Consider the following 19507-nt stretch of genomic DNA (forward strand, 5'->3'; position numbering starts at 1 on the left):
GAGCCAGTAACTCGAAGGCGTTCGCCCTGTTTTTTTAGCAAGAATCACAGCCTTACCTTGTCTTCACCGTGATACAGAATTCAAGTTCTTATGGAAGAGCACGGGGAGATTTATCATCTATATGATGATTGGAATGGAAATCAGAAGCACGACTGGGGTCCTCGTGGTTCAAGATAATCAAACCATCAATAACAGTAACGTAAGCATAAGACTTTTTCATAGTACCGGTGAACCAAATTGACATAGACCCCAGTTCCCTAATAAAGTAAGGATACTACATTGGGAATAGCCGGGTAGCTCAGTGGTAGAGCAGAGGATTGAAAATCCTCGTGTCACTAGTTCAAAACTGGTTCCTGGCACATGATTAATTTGTATGGATCTCTCTTCCCATGAAGAGCAAATGATTTAAAGGATCATAATAAAGAGGCAATATGTTCTTTAAGAGCCTACGACATAACACTTTATGAAACCTCATGGGAGGTTCAGGTACCTAAAATTAATGAAGTGATGAGATCTCAGTTATGTCGAGTTACGAACCGATACAAATGATATAATGTCGACGATATCTTTGATACAACATAGCGCGCAATATTGTATAAGGTTGTGAGGATCTGAATTCTACGTCTCTTAAAGCATGTTGATGTAGAAATAATTACCAAGTGAAATGATACATCCTGATAAGAAATTGGACCTGTAGTCTGGACATCAGAAGACGTCACAATTTATACTAATGCAAGTTGTCACAGCCTATATGGCTAACTTGACTAAATTTATATGAAAATTTCCGAAGGATTCAAAATGCCTGAAGCATATACAAGTTGTTAAGAAACTTGTTTATAATCCTTAAATAGATTAAATTAATCAAGGTTGGTGTACTGAAATTGCCTTAATAAATGTTCATTAACGAATGGTACAAAGATGACTCTATTTATCCTTGCCTTTTTGTAATAATCTTTCATATTGTTGTGCAAGTTGATGACTTGTATACTATTGGAACTCTTGAAGAGTTTCCAAAATCATTAGATTATCCGCTAAAAGAGATTGAAATGAGAAAATTAGAGAAAATTGAATTGGTCCCCAAATATCATATCATTGTGCAATTGATGCATTTTTATATATCCTGCTATAACTATGAGCATGATATAGCTTCACTCTTACATAGGGATGTTGAAATAAGATCAATTGTATATTACAAATGAAGGCCCTGATATGAATATATTTATCCTAACAAAAATTGTCAAGTTTTTTTAATATACAGGGTATTCATCTGATCGGCATAAGAGTTCGATCCATATATGTTATCTAGTCTCATGAGGTGTTACTGTCATACCATGTTATTCAAAATGACAATCAAATTATGCATAGAAAACAGCTAAAGCAAGCCTGGAATGTACTTGCCGTGATTTCAGTACTATTATGTGGCTATGATGCAACTCCATCAAAGGTATGAAGATCTAGATGATCAATCAGTTCGTCAAATGAACATTTGACAGATCTGATTACAAAGGCACTGCCAACCTCAACATATGATAAGTTGATATACAAGATCAGGTGCATCATCTTCAAGAGTTATGTGATACTTTAATTAGAGAGAATAAAATACACGTTATACTCTTCTTCCCTTAACTAAGGTTTTGTCCTATATGAACTTTTCTGATAAAAATTTTAATGAGACAGCTAACAATGCGTAATACTAAATGTTTGTACTATTTTTCCTTCGCTAGGATTTTTTCCCACTAAATTTTTTCTAGTAAGATTTTAACAAGGCACAAATCTATTAATAAACATCCAAAGAAAAGTGTTATAACTACACCATATTATGGTGTCCATTTAAATACACAATCAACTGAATAGGCTTACAATCAAACAGATAACTTGCAAGTAGCTCAAGCAGATAGCTTGCAAGTAATTCAAGAAGGCAGCCTGTCACCAGCTTCTTAAGAGAAGGAAGATAGATCACCAAGGCTGATTTTTAGCCACAACTTAAAGTAAGGGGCATTTTCGTGGACTGAACGAGAGAGATAGTCATTCCGAACTCCTTCTGCCCTTGGGGAAAGAAAGACTTTATGACCACACTTCTTCTAGCATTTATGTCTTTGTTACAGCCCGTGAAAGATAAATTCCAACTATAGAATATTGACTTCCCAAAACAAGCGAGTCAATATTCTCTCTTTCCTCTAAGTCGAAAGCGAGTTCCGTTCCCTCATTTACTGCTTTCCGAGAAAGATATACCTGTCTTGTAATAAAGCTGTCTTCAAGCCTTGCAACAGCTTTCTCAAGCTTGCACAGGCTTGCAATCAAACAGATAGTTTACCAACAGCTTCTGAAAATCTCGCAACAGCTTTGTAAAAAATCTCGCATCAACTTCTTTTCTTCTATAAATAGAAAGTCGATTCATTTAATTTATACATCAATTTGAAAAGAGGAATAAAATCTCTCGCGCTCCCAACTTCTGTAGCTATATCTCTTATTTCATTAATATTATTTCATAACTCAATTTCTGAGTTTAGCCTTATTTCGTAATAGATTCCAGAAGATGACATAATTCTAGTTTGGAACAGACTAGAAAGTCATCAATTTATTCATTTCCAAGAGAAAAACAACAAAAAGCAAACAGAGCATTACAGAGATTTTTCATGGTTTTTTCGGTTGAAATCATGAAAAAAAAAATATGAGGAAAGAATAAAGCAAAACCACCCTTATCACAACCTCCTGAAACCCAAGAGTACTTATTATACAAATACAAAACACACCATGCCATGTACAGATAGTAGGTAAGTATACATATAATCTATGTGGCTCAACTACATATTATCTATGTTGCTCAATTTCCCAAATGCCTGGGCACCTGTGTTGTATCCTTCCAAAATATATTACTCCGACATATATTACTTTCGAAGGATCTGACACGCACTAGTATTTAAAAGAGTTTTAAGCAACATAGTGTATTACTTTTGAACCAAAGAACCTCACATAACTTGAATTTCCTTGACATCTTTCTTAGGCCTCTCAGTCTTAGGAATAGTGAGTGTCAAAACCCCATCTTTCATCTCAGCCTTAATCTCATCAGCCTTGGCATCTTCAGGCAGAAAAATACTGTTGTTATAGTACCCATAGCTTTTTGATGACCAGAACTCATCATCTGACCCTGCTTCTTCTTTCTCTTCCCTGTGTTCGCCTTTTATTGTAAGCATTCCGTCCTCCACCGTTATCTTCACGTCCTCCTTGCCTAGCCCTGGCACGTCGTACCGGATTTTGTAGCTCTTTTCATCCTCCTTATACCTTCCCATTAGCTGGGAGGGGTTCAAATTCAGGCTGTCGAATATCCTGTTGATATTCTCGGTGGCTTGCAACAACGCATTTCCAAGTCCCGATGGTAAATTTTCTGTCCCAAAATCAAACAAATTTAGAATTTAGAGTCGGCAAATACACAGGGAACTAGTACTATGCACGTGTGTGTATATATGTATAATTTTTACATCACAAGTTATAAATTGAATGGAAGCTGCTAAGAAAACTAGATCGTTCGATAACAAAAGAAGAAAAAAAAAATGCTTGAAACATAATTAAGGAAATAAGACGTGTTATCTAGAAAAATGATCACAAAATTCAATCTACAATTGAGACATACCAAAAAGAGCAGGTGCAAAGTCAGAGTCATTGCGTCTCCAAAGACTACCACGTCGGCGTCTCCTAGGAAACAACTTTGATTTCTTGCCACCTTCAGTGACAGCCACTTCTTGCTTATCCGATTTTCCTTTGTCACCACCGACTTCTGTCTCTGTAGAAAAACATCGTACAAATTCAGAACACCATCTCTGTTTCTCTACATTATTATTATTAAGACTCCTCACACTAACACTTGGATTCAGCAAAGAGGAGGAGGAGCATGATCCCAATTTTTGCTGTAAATTTTTCAAAGCTAAACGGGCTAAAGCCATTATAGTTGGTAATTGTTGCAGGTTCTGGATAATGGATGTATGCAAATGAGAACTGTATTGATTAGACCGCTGGCTACTCTTGTTGGGCTCCAAGAGATTGAGAAGACAATATTTAAATAGGCGGTGAAGATAAATCTAATACCTTCTAGCAGGACCTCGATGTGTCGTCAAAAGAAGTGCTCCGGTTTTCACTTAATTTTTTTATTTTGATTCAAAATAATCAGAAGTATAATTAACTTTATTTTGTTCAATTTGCCTTTATTAGTACTAATATAAATGATCAAATTCAAATATAACTGATTAATAATAAGATGCTAATTTTAATTAAATCATTTTTTAAAAAAAAATATTTTTTAAAGTGGTATGTTAAAAATTAAATGGACATTTATTTTAAATCGGAAGGAATATAGTAAAAAAGCTTTGAGAAGTTTCTTGCTACGTCTTCCAAGAATGTGCCGCTTGTTAGTGCACAAGACTGTTCCAGAGACTACTTTCCTATCCAATGTCTTTTGCCACGACTTTGCGACTTTTGGCCCCACATTCACTTAAGATTACTAAATTTTAATGGGTTAATTATACATAGAAAACTCATCCTAAATTATGTATATTTTATAATTTTCATACTTAAACTATAAAGTGTCGCTATTCTCATCAATTTATCTCCCTATGTTTTCTATTTAGAATTTTATGGAATGCTACGTAGTGTAGTACACCATGTTAAATGAGTAAAAACGTTGTGTTCCACAAATACCATATTTACTGCTTGTCAAGAATATTATTGCAGACGTTATCATAAGTGAAAACCTCGGTAACAATTATGAGATTTTAAAGCATTCAACTATAACATGTAAAGGATCAAAAAACTTAATATTGTGAATAATGTCAACAATGAGTCTAACAAGGGCAATATCGTGTTAGCAGGATTTGCGGAAGGACCGTGTCTCAAGAGGTGTTATGTAGACAATCTATCCTAATATAAATATTAAAAGTCATTTTTATGGCTCGAACCTATGACCTATCTTAAACAGCCATCTTGATAAAAATTAGAAATGGGCTGATATTAATTTGATAAATATTAACAAGATTTTAGCTCCTCTAAACAGGGCCATCTCAACAAGGATGGAGCGCCAAACTTCATAGATAGGCCCTAATTTTTTTTTTCAAAATAGGAAAGATTGTCATATATATTTTTATGGGATATTTTTATTTAAAGCCTGCTTTTCTAGCGGTTTTAGATGCGAACTCATTAATTACTATTTCATAATCTATTCATTCTAACAATTCTTTTTTTAATTGATAATATAGCTAATTCATTCAATCTCTCTTGAGACATTGTTGATCTTAGATAAGATTTAATCAGTTTTAGTTTTGAAAAACTTCTTTCTCTTTTTCTCTCTTTTTGCATAATCGATTCATATTTTCTAGTTGACATATTTAAATTGAATAAATTCTAATAATAACTGAAACAAAAATATATACTTATGGAATAAAAATATCAACAATGACAAATTTTCAATGAAATATAAGATAAAATTAGAACAATAAAACCTGATTCAAGAATTTGATAAGTTGATATAATGATATCGAAATAGTATTGCGCTGTTTCAATATAATGATTGCTTGTTGCAATGCTTGATAATTTGAAGAAAACACCAAAACGTAAGTCTTGATCTTTTGTAAGTACTATGTTTTGCTGCAGAATGTTTAGGTGTGTATGAGACTTGAGAATTTTCAATAATTTAATAATAATAAGAGCACAAGAATAATAAAAAGAATAAGAAAAAAAAAAGTAAATATGGACAATACAATAGTTGCCAAATAAATAAGGATACTACAAATCTACTATTACCTAGAAAAACTTTTTCATTCCCCCAATTATGCCAACCGTACCCACTCAACCATAAAAAGGAAAAAAATCCTATCGTACTTCTCCCAAAAATAATCTCAATTAATGCAGGCCCCACTCCCCCATAAAAAGAATAAGATACTATTATACTTTTCTTTAAATATATCTCTTGAAACTTCAAAGTTACCAACGAGTACAATTTTGTTTTAAAATATTACATATATATATTTTTACTATATATAAGTGCCAATATGAGACTTTTGTAGTCCTCATATTATTTTTTGACCAATGAAATTGCTACACATCACAATGGACACCATAAAAATTTCAACATTTGTGCTTAAACCTGACGCATGCTCCAATTGACTTCTCACCTACTCTCAGTTTTATACTTTGCTCAATTTCATTAACGTACTAACCCTTTACTATTGAACTACCGTGTACATATTTAAGGATATTTTCTTACCCCTTATTTGATTATATTTTATATTGTTGGTTCTTTTGTTAAAATTTAAATTTTGGAGCCAAATTATTTTCTTTTCTAGCGGAAGGGTGTGTTTGGTATGAAGATTTTTTTTTTTTAATTTTCTCATGTTTTGTTGTTTTTTTTTGGAAAAATTTTTCTCTTGAAAATAAGTTCCTTAAAAATAAGGAGATGACTTGCCTAATGCGAGTAGAAAAACAAGTTTTATAAGTGACATTTTAAGTTTGTTCTCTCCTTCTCACCTTCCAATGTCCCTAACCCAGCTCTCCACCCCACCCTATCTGTATAATGTTTTCCTATATTATATTTAAATATTTTTGGGATTCTTTTTGCTTACTTATCAATAATAAAATAAATAAAAAATCACTTATCTTCCACCGCTACTTTGTAATTATTGTGTGTGATTGTTACTTTACATATTTTTAAAGTATTTATCTCATCCACTGTTAATTTGTTGATGCACCTTACTTCATGTTTTTCTTTAAAGAAAATCAAAATCTACTCTTTTATGGGTTTAATTAGGAAAATGATATAAAATATTTAAAATCACTTAATTAAGATATTTTTATGGATACAATTTTTCTATAAAAGAACATTTATTTTAATTCTAACTTTGGTTTGAACTTTAATTTCTTTGCATGCACAAGCCATTTTCTTATAGCTTTTTCTCTTTTCGTAGAGTTTGTATTAATTTTTTTTTTTACGAAAGAGGTTAGTGCAATGACATAGTAGATTAGTGTATAAAATATTTTTAAGAATTAATAAATTAGCATCTTTTAAAAGAAAAAAAAGGACAAGAACCTTTAATCTTCCTTTAAAGTTTGTTTTGTGCAATTACATTGGGGGATGAAGAAGACGGAATTAGGAGGAGAGGTTATACTATAAATAAATGTTGGTAATTGTATGTTTTTATGAGGTTATATATTTTCTGTTTTGAATCAAGTATAATCCTCGTGTAATTAGTTCTTTTTTATTTTATTTCTATGAACTGAATTGAATATTTTATGGACAATTTATCTGTTGCCTTTAAAATATTTATGGTGCATTACAAATAATATGATAGAAATTATTGAATGATGTTATATAGTGTTGAAAATAAATTTGCCATCATCAGTCAAGATCGAATTGTCCTTAGAATTTCTTGTTTGGTTCATTAAGAATTAATTTTCTTAAGAATAATATATATATATATATATATATATATATATATATATATATATATATATATATATATATATATTATAAAGAACTAATTAAATTGATTCTTAAGGTTCGTTTTACTGAGTTTAGGATTTTTCTTGAACTTCGTTTAAAACTAAGCCATAAATCACCAAATCTAGCCTAAAACCTTGACACAATAAAATAATGGGTGAAAAATTAATAGATATCTAAAACTGACATGCTCACAAATTTATAAAAATGTTGAGTTGCAATTATCATACTTTCTCGTGTTAGTTTATATAATATCGAATCACTTGTGTCTCTCTGGTATTTGTTAATTTTCCTGCTAAAATTGCTTCCTCATAAATAATCGTTTCTTTAAAACTTATCTAATTATTTGACTAAGAGACTTTCTAATTATGAAAAATTCTAAGAAAAACATGATTAATGTGCAATTGCAATAAAAAAAATATAACATATGTTATACTTTTTTTATTTAATGAAAATTAGTTTTACATTTTGAGTTTGGGCCCGAGCTTAGCACGGACCTGCTGCAACTAGTATATATATAGGATGTTAAAAAAAAATGGGTGGGGTGCTAGGCCATTGCCTTACCTGCCTTAACTATGAGCCGACCCTGCCTCTAAATACATCTCATAAGTATATCGGTAACTAGTACAACAAACTGGTCTTTGATAGATCAAAATTTCATTCATCACATCCTCTTGCAAAGTATGTCCTCCATTTAAAGGGGGATTCATAATTTGAAGATGACGATTGACGAGGACACCACTATCTTTCATATAATCATCGAACCAGAAATTGATTCGAAAATATTTAAGAGGCACTAAGTGGCGAATTCGACCAGTGTCCCTAACCGGCTTTTGTGCTTCAAGGTGCCTAAAAAACATATAATTGTTTCGCAAAGGTGTATATCTATATAAATTATTTTGAAGGTAATGGAGTCTGATAAACATCTCCGCCCCCGCCCCCACTCCTTTCATGTGGGTTTGCATCTGCCTCCATCTGTCTCATTTTATCTGACAATGTTTGACTACGCATAACCTTTTTTTTAAAAAAAGACTTTTGAAACTTGCGCATTTGCTTTGTATCTTGCTATTTTGCTGTCATATTTTTTATCTGCGTTGAGTTCCTTTTTATTTTTTATTTTTCTGCCCTTTCTTTTTCTTTTAAGCATGGAGTCTTTCAGAAACAATCTCTCTACCCCACAAAGGTAAGGGTAAGGTCTGCTTACATTCTACTCTACTCAGACTCCACTTGTGGAATTATACTGGGTATATTGTTGCTATACTTTTAAAACTTGTTATCTAAAATAACTAATAGATATTTGTGTAGCTATGTATCATCTCATTAAACATAAAATGAGAAGTTTAATTAAGTTAAATTATTTCTAAAAACAAAAATATGCCATTCTCGATGGGACCAACTAAACGTGGAAATTATGCCACATCAAAAGCGACGAAGGGAGTAACACTGGACATTATTGAACTAACTGTACAAAATAAGCTTTGTGCTAGATTATGTAAATATTAATTAGAATATTTTGTAGTATACTATTTTAGGATAGCATATTATGTATATTGTGTAATCTCCTATTTTAAGTTAGAATATTTTTGTATATAAACCAATTCAAGTAATGAAAGGATTCAAGGAAAATATTTCCTACATGGTATCAGATTAGGGTTTCTTTCTTCTTCCTCCTTCCGCCACGCCCTAATCCCTATTTTTTCCTCCCTTAAGTCGTCGCCCCCTTCTCCTCTTTTTCCCATGGCCGACGCACCTACCACCCCGGCTAAGCCCACGTTCCACCCGGCCCTCGCGGTCTCCAATATCAAGAATCACATCTCTGTTACTCTTAAGATGGAAAACTCACAATACGGTACATGGGCAGAGCTTTTCAAAATTCATGTTCGTTCTCACAAGGTCCTTCATCACATCATTCCTCCACCCAAAGGTAAGGAGAAGCCGGCTCCCAAAACTGATAAGGAAGTTGAATTATGGACCACCATTGACGCCACCGTGCTTCAATGGATTTATTCGACAATTTTGAATGATCTGTTAAACACTATAATCGAACCAGACGCTACTGCCATGGACGCTTGGGATCGCTTGCGTGATATCTTCCAAGATCATCAAACCTCGTGCGGTGACTCTCGAACAAGAATTCACGACGACTCGTATGGAGGATTTTCCCAATGCCTCCGCCTATTGTCAACGTCTCAAGAGCCTTGCCGATCAACTGAAAAACGTCGGGGCTCCCGGGACGAATAGCCGCCTTGTCCTTCAACTGGTCTCGGGTCTCACTGAAACGTACAAAGAGGTAGGGACACAAATTCGCCATGCAAAGCCGCTCCCCCCATTCACTGAGGCTCGGTCTTCCCTTGTTTTGGAAGAACGTGAACTTGCTGCTATGGTGTCTCACGGGTCTGGTTCGGCTATGGTGGCCTCAGTCGACGACGCGCCACTCCCCTCGGACAACACAAGATCACGCTGAGGGAAATCAAAAAATTCCCGCGGATAAAATTCTGGAACTAGCCGTAAGGGGGGCTCAGGCCGTAGCTCAGGCAGCGAAAAAATCACCGGTGGCCGCAGTAATTCTGCCCGAAGCAGCGGCGGTCAACAGCAGTGGACTGCCGGCAGTAGCGGTCAGCAGCAGTTTGTCCACTGGCAGTGGGTCTCCCAGCTCCGCTGGGCTGCTCCTCTCCCCTGCCCTTACCCGACAGCTTCTTGGGCTCGTCCGCCGCCAGTCCCGCCACGACAGCAGGGTATTTTGGGCCCTCCTCCAGCTCAGCAGCTCTACACGGCGGCAGTGGCCTCTCCCGGGTCGTATATTCCAACCGACATTGAGTCCGCAATGCACACGATGACCTTGAACTCGCCCAATCAAAATTGGTACATGGACACCGGGGCCACTTATCATATGACATCCTTGGACGGTAATCTCTCGTCTTATTTTAATTTAAGCAATCAAAATAATGGTATTGTTGTGGGAAATGGTCATTCGATTCCAATTCGTGGTTGTGGTCATACTAGTTTGCCTCCCCCAAACCCCTCTTTATCCTTATGAAATGTCTTACATGCTCCTAAACTCATTAAAAATTTAATCTCAGTACAGAATTTTACTACTGATAATTCTGTGTCTGTTGATTTTGATCCATATGGGTTTTCTGTGAAGGATTTTCAGACGGGATGCCACTAATGCGGTGTGATAGTCGGGGAGATCTTTATCCGGTCACCACCATCAAATATCCAACCACCACTCCATCAACCTTTGCGGAGTTTTCCTCTCCTTTTTGGCATGCTCGCTTGGGTCATCCGGGAAATTCTATCTTAGATTGTCTTAGGGTTAATAAAAGCATTGAATGTAATAAATGTAGTCTTTCTCGTATTTGTCGTTCTTGCGTTCTTGGTAAACACATTAAGTTGCCGTTTGATTCTTCTATTTCCGAAACTTTAATGCCATTTGATATTATTCATAGTGATTTGTGGACCTCTCCCGTGTTAAGTTCATTGGGTCATCGATATTATGTTCTTTTTATGGATGATTTTTCGAAGTTTTTATGGACTTTTCCTTTGGCTAAGAAATCCGATGTTTATCTGAAATTCTTAGCTTTAAAAACACACATTCATACCCAATTTGAACGTCATATTAAAAATGTCCAATGTGATAATGGGAGGGAATATGATAACGGTCAATTCGGGAAATTTTGTGAGTCTAATGGGATGTCATTTCGTCTTTCTTGTCCACATACGTCTTCACAAAAGGGGAAAGCCGAAAGAAAAATCTGTTTTATCAATAATATCACTCGGACTCTTCTTGCTCATGCTTCTCTCCCCCCTTCGTTCTGGCATCACGCCTTACAAATGGCAACATATCTTCTTAATATTTTACCAAGTAAATTATTAGGTCACGTTTCTCCTCTTCAAGTGCTATACCAAAGAAAGCCATCTTACTCTCATCTTCGGGTTTTTGGGCGTTTATGCTATCCCCTCTTTCCTTCTCCGACTATCCACAAATTGCAAGTCCGGTCTACACCGTGTGTCTTTTTGGGGTATCCTAGGAATCATAGAGGGTATAAGTGTTATGATTTATCGTCCTATAAAATCATTATTTCTCGTCACGTGATTTTTGATGAGAATGTCTTCCCCTTTTCCAATTTACATTCTCCCACTTCTATTACTTACGAGTTTTTGGACGATGGCATTTCCCCATTGTGGTTGCATCACTTGGCTTCTACTCCGGATAGTCGGCTCAGCCCCCCCCCCCCCCCCCCCAACTGCTCCCGTGCCACAGCTGACTACCCCTCTCACACCGTGACCCAGCCCGCTGCCCAGTCCCCTCCCACCGTGACCCAGCCCGCTGCCCAGTCCCCTCCCACCGTGACCCAGCCCGCTGCCCAGTCCCCTCCCACCGTGACCCAGCCCGCTACCCAGTCCCCTCCGCTGGCAGCCGCCTACCCTACCGCACCTACCCCTCTCCCCGCTGCCTTGGGCCAACAGCCCTCGGCTACGTCTATCTCACTGTCACCCCAGCCTCCTCCTTCTACCAATCCGTCCCGAATGGTGACCCGGAGTCAGCATGGTATTTTTAAGCCAAAACACACGTTTAACTTGAATACCATGGTTACGAAATCCCCTCTCCCTCGTAACCCTGTGACAGCCCTTCGCGACCCGAATTGGAAAATGGCTATGGATGATGAATTTGATGCTCTTATTAAAAATAAGACGTGGGAGTTGGTGCCCCGTCCACCTAATGTGAATGTTATTCGTTCTATGTGGATTTTCACTCATAAAGAAAAATCTAATGGTGATTTTGAGAGGCATAAAGCCCGTCTTGTAGGTGATGGTAAGACTCAACAGGTTGGTATTGATTGTGGTGAGACCTTCAGTCCAGTGGTCAAGCCGGCTACGATCCGTACCGTTCTCAGTCTTTCACTATCAAAGAAGTGGCCTATTCATCAGCTAGATGTCAAGAATGCTTTCTTACACGGTGAGCTCAAGGAAACAGTGTATATGCATCAACCTCTGGGTTTTAGAGATCCCACTCATCCGGATTATGTATGTTTACTCCGTAAGTCCTTATATGGGCTTAAGCAGGCCCCTAGAGCATGGTACAAGCGTTTTGCAGATTATGTCTCTTCTCTTGGTTTTTCAAACAGCAGATCTAACAATTCTTTGTTCATCTACAAAAAGGGGTCCGATATGGCATACATGTTACTTTATGTTGATGATATTATTCTTACTGCTTCCTCAGATTCTCTCCGATGCTCCATTATGGCTCTCCTTGCCTCGGAATTTGCTATGAAGGATCTGGGTCCTTTGAATTATTTCCTTGGCATTCGTGTCACTCGACATAAGGATGGCATGTTTCTTTCGCAACGCAAGTATGCCGAAGAAATCATTGATCGAGCTGGGATGTCTTCTTGTAAGGCTGTTTCTACTCCAGTTGATACTAAACCGAAGGTGAGCGGCACATCGGGTGCTCCTTATGATGACCCGACTCACTATCGCAGTCTCGCAGGTAACCTTCAGTATCTTACTTTCACGAGGCCGGATATATCTTATGCTGTTCAACAGTTATGCTTACACATGCATGCACCGCGACAGGTTCATATGCATGCACTTAAGCGTATCATCCATTACATTCAGGGTACACTTGACTATGGTTTGCATTTTTATCCGTCCTCGGTTACAGACCTTCTTTCCTACACTGATGCGGATTGGGGGGGGGGGGGGGGGGGGGCTGCCCTGACACACGTCGGTCAACGTCTGGTTATTGCGTCTTCCTTGGGGATAACTTGATATCGTGGTCTTCGAAACGCCAACCTACCCTCTCTCGTTCGAGTGCTGAGGCGGAGTATAGGGGGGTTGCTAATGTTGTCTCCGAGTCCTGCTGGCTTCGCAATATTCTGTTGGAATTACATTGTCCTATTCATAAGGCTACTATGGTATATTGTGACAATATGAGTGCCATTTATCTTTCGGGAAATCCGGTGCAACATCAGCGCACCAAACACATTGAAATGGACATTCACTTTGTTCGTGAGAAGGTTGCGCGCGAACAAGTTCGTGTCCTTCATGTTCCATCTTGCTATCAGATTGCCGACATTTTCACCAAGGGACTACCACAGGTCTTATTTGAAGATTTTCGGGACAGTCTCAGCGTTCGTAAACCTCCCGTTTCGACTGCGGGGGTGTGATAGATTATGTAAATATTAATTAGAATATTTTGTAGTGTACTATTTTAGGATAGCATATTTTGTATATTGTGTAATCTCCTATTTTAGGTTAGAATATTTTTGTATATAAACCAATTCAAGTAATGAAAGGATTCAAGGAAAATATTTCCTACACTTTAAACTAAAATTGCGCATCACAAGCTCTCCAGTTTCCACTAACATCAGAAAAATCAAATTGAAAAGAAACTAAGAATCAAATTGAAAAGAAACTAAGTAATCTTATGGTTTTGATTAATGTATCAACATTTGATCATCGTGAAATGAGAGAAATTGCAATTTAGTATACGTTTTTTAATATCTAACTTGTAGATTAAGAAAAATATATCATTTGTAGTCGTTCAGTTTTATAGGGGAAAGCAAACAAGCATAGTATGAAGTTCTATAGTTCCATGCACTCAAACATAACTATGCAACTTGGTCGAACACAAACTACATACCAACAAAAACACTTATCAAATAATTTAGAAAACCACAAACCTCAACTCCACCAAAACATTTTACTACTATATGGAAACGTGAGTTTCTATGTAGTAGTAAAAGTGGATCGTTGTCGTTCCAAAAAAAAAAAAAAAAAAAGGCTGGCCCCATACTAAACACCAAGTAATTAAAAAAAAATTGGGAACTCATCATCTCCACCATGCCATTTATTTGTTATGTTTACTAAAATAAATATACTTAAAATATTTATATTTTAAAATAAGATAGAATTTAATTACTTTTTCAGCTAAACCGAGAATATTTACCAATAATTAAAAAATAGTAGTTCTTCGTTTAAATAGAAAATAAAATTTCTACTTTGTTTCGTTTTAAACATGTAAAATTAATTTAACAATTTGAATTAGAATTATCCAAATCAAAATTTGATAAAAAATAATCAGTATTTTACACCTTTAAGTTAATCGAGTTAAAATTGAAAGTATCAACTGATGCTTAAATATTGCTATTGTTTTATCTTAAAGAGAGGAAAACAGTTTCCTTTTAAACAAGTCTTCTCTTTTAAAAATTATTAATAAATTTTTTCAGACTTTGTATTCGTAGAAAACACTAATGTAATAAAGTTTTGGATACAGAGCACAAACTACAATGTTATATTAATCGTGTTTATCAAATTTCTACTTTGTTTCGTTTTAAACATGTAAAATTAATTTAACAATTTGAATTAGAATTATCCAAATAAAAATTTGATAAAACATAATAAGTATTTTACACCTTTAAATTAATCGAATTAAAATTGAAAGTATCAACTGATATTGTTATTGTTTTATCTCAAAGAGAGGAAAATAGTTTCCTTTTAAACAAGACTTCTCTTTTAAAAAGTATTAATAAAATTTTGCAGACTTTGTATTCGTAGCAAACACTAATATAATAAAGTTTTGGATACGGAGCATAAACTACAATATTATATTAATCATGTTTTGAACATACTGTGTGTCTATATATATATATATAAACAGTGCAAACTAATAATGTAAAAAAAAAAGTGTACCCCATATTAAAAAATCAAACAATATTCGTGTAATTTCTAAAGTATCCCATTAAGTCAATAATGATGGATTCATTGCCACATGCATATCAACCCATTAGTGGGAGCAAATGAAATTATTGTATAGCAAAAAATATGAACCCCATATTATTGCTTTTCTTCAAAACGTTAAGTAGCCAAACCATACAATTTTTTTTTATTTTTTATATTAGCCTGAGATCTAATCTAGATATTAAACTGTTGTATTTGCTATTCCTCCATGTCATTTATTTGTTACGTTTACTAAAATAAATATACTTAAAATATTTATATTTTAAAGTAAGATAGAATTTAATTACTTTTTCATTTTTATTCTTACTATAATAAATGTGAAAAGAGATTAATGTCGTAAAAAAAATATTGAATGAAGATCAAATAATGAATAAGGTAAATTAGTCAAATTATAATTTTAATTGACGTTTCCTTAAAAAACCCATGCAAAAGACAGCATGACAAGTAAAATGAGTTAAACCGAGAATATTTACCAAAAATAAAAAAAAAATTAGTATTTCTTCGGTTAAATAGAAAATCAAATTTCTACTTTATTTCGTTTTAAACATGTAAAATTAATTTAATAATTTGGATTAGAATTATCCAAATCAAAATTTGATAAAAAATAATAAGTATTTTACACCTTTAAATTAATTGAATTAAAATTTAAAGTATCACCTGATGCTTAAATATTGCTACTGTTTTATCTCAAAGAGAGGAAAATAGTTTCCTTTTAAGCAAGTCTTCTCTTTTAAAAAGTATTAATAGATTTTTGCCGACTTTGTATTTATAGCAAACACTAATATAATAAAATTTTAGATACGGAACACAAATTAAAATGTTATATTAATCGTGTTTTGAGCATAGTATATTTCATTTGTTTGAAATATAGTGAAATACAAGAAACGCACGACACTGGTGAGTAAAATTAGGCCCTATTTATGGAAAAGATTTTTTAAAAAAAATTCAAGGATTCAGTTTAAATCTTCCCATTAATCACACGTAACGAATGTTCTTCCATAACAGCTTACGTATCTCTCTCCACTTTTATCACAATCAAAACTTTTTGAATTCAAAAAATACTAAAGATCTAAAAACTTCCAAATACAGAAGAATCTCTTTGAGCTCTGTTTTCTACATTCGAATTCTTCAAAAGCAAGTTAAAATACACTCAATAAGATACGAACAAGTGTATATATGGAATTTTAGTGAAGATCAGATTTGTATTTCAGATTCTACAAAAGGTATGTTTCAAATTTTCAATGATTTGTGTGAGATTGTTTTTTGATTCAATTTTCTGTGATTGGAACGATTTTTTTTTTCCAATGCAGTCACTGTTCTTCTAGTTTTGTTGAATTATAAAAACGAAACATGTCAAGCATAACAACAGTGATCAGACACTCCGGTTTTTGAAATGAACAGAATTGCTTTGTTAATTACAAACTAGACGCGGTTGTCTTCAAAGATTATTGTTCATACTGTGATTTGGTTGAAACTATAGCAATTCAGTTAGGTGTTGATATTAGCAGGAAAACGATATCAATAAAATATGCTATTGAAGGAGACAATATGCCAATGGAAATACGCAACGATATGGGAGTAAGGGTGTATGTTGAGCTTAAGAGAGAAAACAAGGGATTTGAAGCATATTCGTTGTGTATTAGCATAACTGATAATGATCTTGAGAATTTTGTGTCCGGCGAATCTGCAGTTGGAGACGATATGTTTCAACTTGAATTTAATGATTATATGGATGCTATGGACGTAGTTGATTCAAATGATTTGGATGCGTCGAATTGTGCTAAGGCTGTTGTTTTATTTGAAAACAACGATAACTTGGTAATTTCGAACAAGGAACATAAGGATGTTTTTGTTGATCAAATCTACAAAGATAAGGACACTCTGAAGAATGTTATGGCGAATTATGCAATTCGCAAAAGATTCAATTTCAAGACAGAGAGGTCGAATGCCTTTAGTTCGAAAAACTATGAATACATTGAAATATACTATGAAATACATTGAAATACTGTGACATAAAATGTTGTAGTGACTTTATATTTCAGTTGGATTTAAGTAAATACATTTAAATATGCGCTGTTTGTATGATTTAATTCCATTATGTAACCATTTCAGTATATAAAGGCAATGTATTTAGGATCGTGTATGTGTTTGAAACTTTAATCTGACTGTTCTTTTTTTGTATTGGTTTATGTAGTTACACTCTGGTATGCTGTTCAACTGATTGTCATTGGAAATTTAGAGCTTCAAGAATTGTGAACTCTGAAATGTTCAGAGTGAGATCTTTTCATGACGAACATATGTGTCCATTGAAGGACACAGTGTATTCCCAAAGGCAAGCAACAAGTTGGTTGATTGGGGTGTCAGTTGTTAAGCCAAAAATAGCAAATCACAAGACGAAATATATACCTAGTGATATAGTAGACGACGTAAAAAATGAGTATGGCGTTGATGTTTCTTATATGACAGCCTGGAGGGGATATGTGTACATATTGGAGGCAAGGCCTGGAAGGGATATGTGTACATATTGGATAAAACATACCCTGGATCATATGTGAGAATGCACAAATCACAACAAAATGAGTTCTAGTATTTGTTTATAGCACTTAAAGCGTTCATAAAAGGCTTCCAGTGTTGTAGACCAATAGTTGTAGTAGATGGTTCCCACCTTAAAACTACATATAATGGTAATTTTGTGTCAGCCGGCACGTTGGATGGTGCAGGTAGGTGCCAACATGTTTAAATACATTTTTTTTCTGCTTTTGGTATATTTCGTTGTATTTCATTCTAGTTCCAGTGTATTTCCAATATGATTTATGCTATATTTCACTGTAAATACACAAAATATGTTTGTGCAGGTAATATTCTACCATTGGCATATGGTGTGATAGATTCAGAGAACGATAAGTCTTGGACCTAGTTCTTTGAGGAGTTCAAACAAGCTTAGGGGAATAGGGATAACATGTGTGTTGTATCAGACAGACATGAGAGCATCATTAAGGCGGTGTCTAGAGTATATCCAACTGTTCCACATTTGGCGTGCATGTGGCATTTATGGAAAAATGTGACCACGAAATACAAGTCGAATGGTGAAGTATTGAGTCCTGTATTCTATGCACTTGCAAAAGCATACACATAGGCTGAGTTTGATAAGCTGATGGAGAAGATTGAGAAGGTTGATTTTCGGGTAAAAGAGTTCTTGGAGGATGCTGGAAGGGAAAAGTGGGCTCGACTGTATTCACCCGTTAACAGAGGATGAACAATGACCTCAAATATAGCCGAATGTATTAATGGAAAATTGGTAGCAGCAAGAGAGTTGCCTGTTTTTTATTTTCTTGAAGAAGTGAGGAAGATGTTTGGGAGATGGAATTGCACTAATAGGAGGAACGGTACATACACATTCACAACACTTGGAAAAACATTCCAGCAATTATTATCAATAAACGAATGTAAATCTCTACGTAGGACGGTATGTTACTATTTATTTTGTTGAAGTCTGCCTACATATATTTCAATATATTTCAGTATATTTTAGAAGGTACTTAAGTAATTCTGTTTGGATTGTATATTTCCATGTATTTCATATTACTTGTCGTTGTTAATATTCAATGTATTCTGGTCTGACACATTTCTTCTTGATTAGGTTGAACCATCAACTGAATATGTGTATACCATAAATGATGAGGCAAGGCGTTTCATAATTGATCTTAAAAGGAAAACATGCAGTTGTCGGATGTTCCAAATGGACGAGATACCATGTCCACATGCATGGGCTGTATTGAAGAGTAAAAGTCTTATGCCTGATGAATATTGCTCAGACCTATTCAAACCAAAGACAGTGATTAAGACGTATGATGTGCCGGTGGATCCTCTGCCTGACGAGAGTGAGTGGAATATTCCCAAACACATATGCGATGAAGTTGTTTTGCCACCAAGATACAAGAGACCCCCAGGAAGGCCAAAGAAGAAGCGATAAACCATTAATGGAGACGATGATTGGTAAACGTAGGAATGCTTGTAGTACTTGTGGACGTCTTGGTCACAATAGGCGTTCTTGTTCTAATGAGCCACGTAAGAAGTAGATGTTTAGTTTGTAATTGTTTTTTTTTTTTTAAAACACTTATCCCTAAAAATATTAAATGAAGAAATTTTTTGTTCATCGTTGTATTCTGCATTTTTTGTCCTTTATTTTCATAATAATATTGCATACAATTTGGTGTTAACGGATGTTAAAATGAATAAATACGTATTAACTTAGAACAATACAATGAAATATGAGTGAAA

The 19507-nt window shown here is 34.9% G+C and overlaps 2 protein-coding genes across 2 annotated transcripts; one reads left to right on the forward strand and one right to left on the reverse strand.

The window, feature by feature from the left end:
- Positions 1-2512: 2512 nt before the first annotated feature.
- LOC132603654 (26.5 kDa heat shock protein, mitochondrial) lies at positions 2513-4039 on the reverse strand. The gene is made up of 2 exons (XM_060316795.1): positions 3632-4039; positions 2513-3385 (listed from the first exon to the last, which is right to left on the reverse strand). The coding sequence occupies exons 1-2, from the start codon at positions 3939-3941 to the stop codon at positions 2970-2972; spliced, it is 726 nt and encodes a 241-aa protein (XP_060172778.1). The 5' UTR covers positions 3942-4039; the 3' UTR covers positions 2513-2969.
- Positions 4040-18485: 14446 nt separating this feature from the next.
- Positions 18486-19199, forward strand: LOC132601664 (uncharacterized). Its single transcript, XM_060314738.1, has 2 exons — positions 18486-18692; positions 18867-19199. Exons 1-2 carry the CDS (start codon positions 18486-18488, stop codon positions 19197-19199), a joined length of 540 nt encoding a protein of 179 aa, XP_060170721.1.
- The last annotated feature ends 308 nt before the right edge of the window (positions 19200-19507 follow it).

The sequence above is a fragment of the Lycium barbarum genome, chromosome 7 (assembly GCF_019175385.1).
Source record: "Lycium barbarum isolate Lr01 chromosome 7, ASM1917538v2, whole genome shotgun sequence".
Lineage (NCBI taxonomy): Eukaryota > Viridiplantae > Streptophyta > Magnoliopsida > Solanales > Solanaceae > Lycium > Lycium barbarum.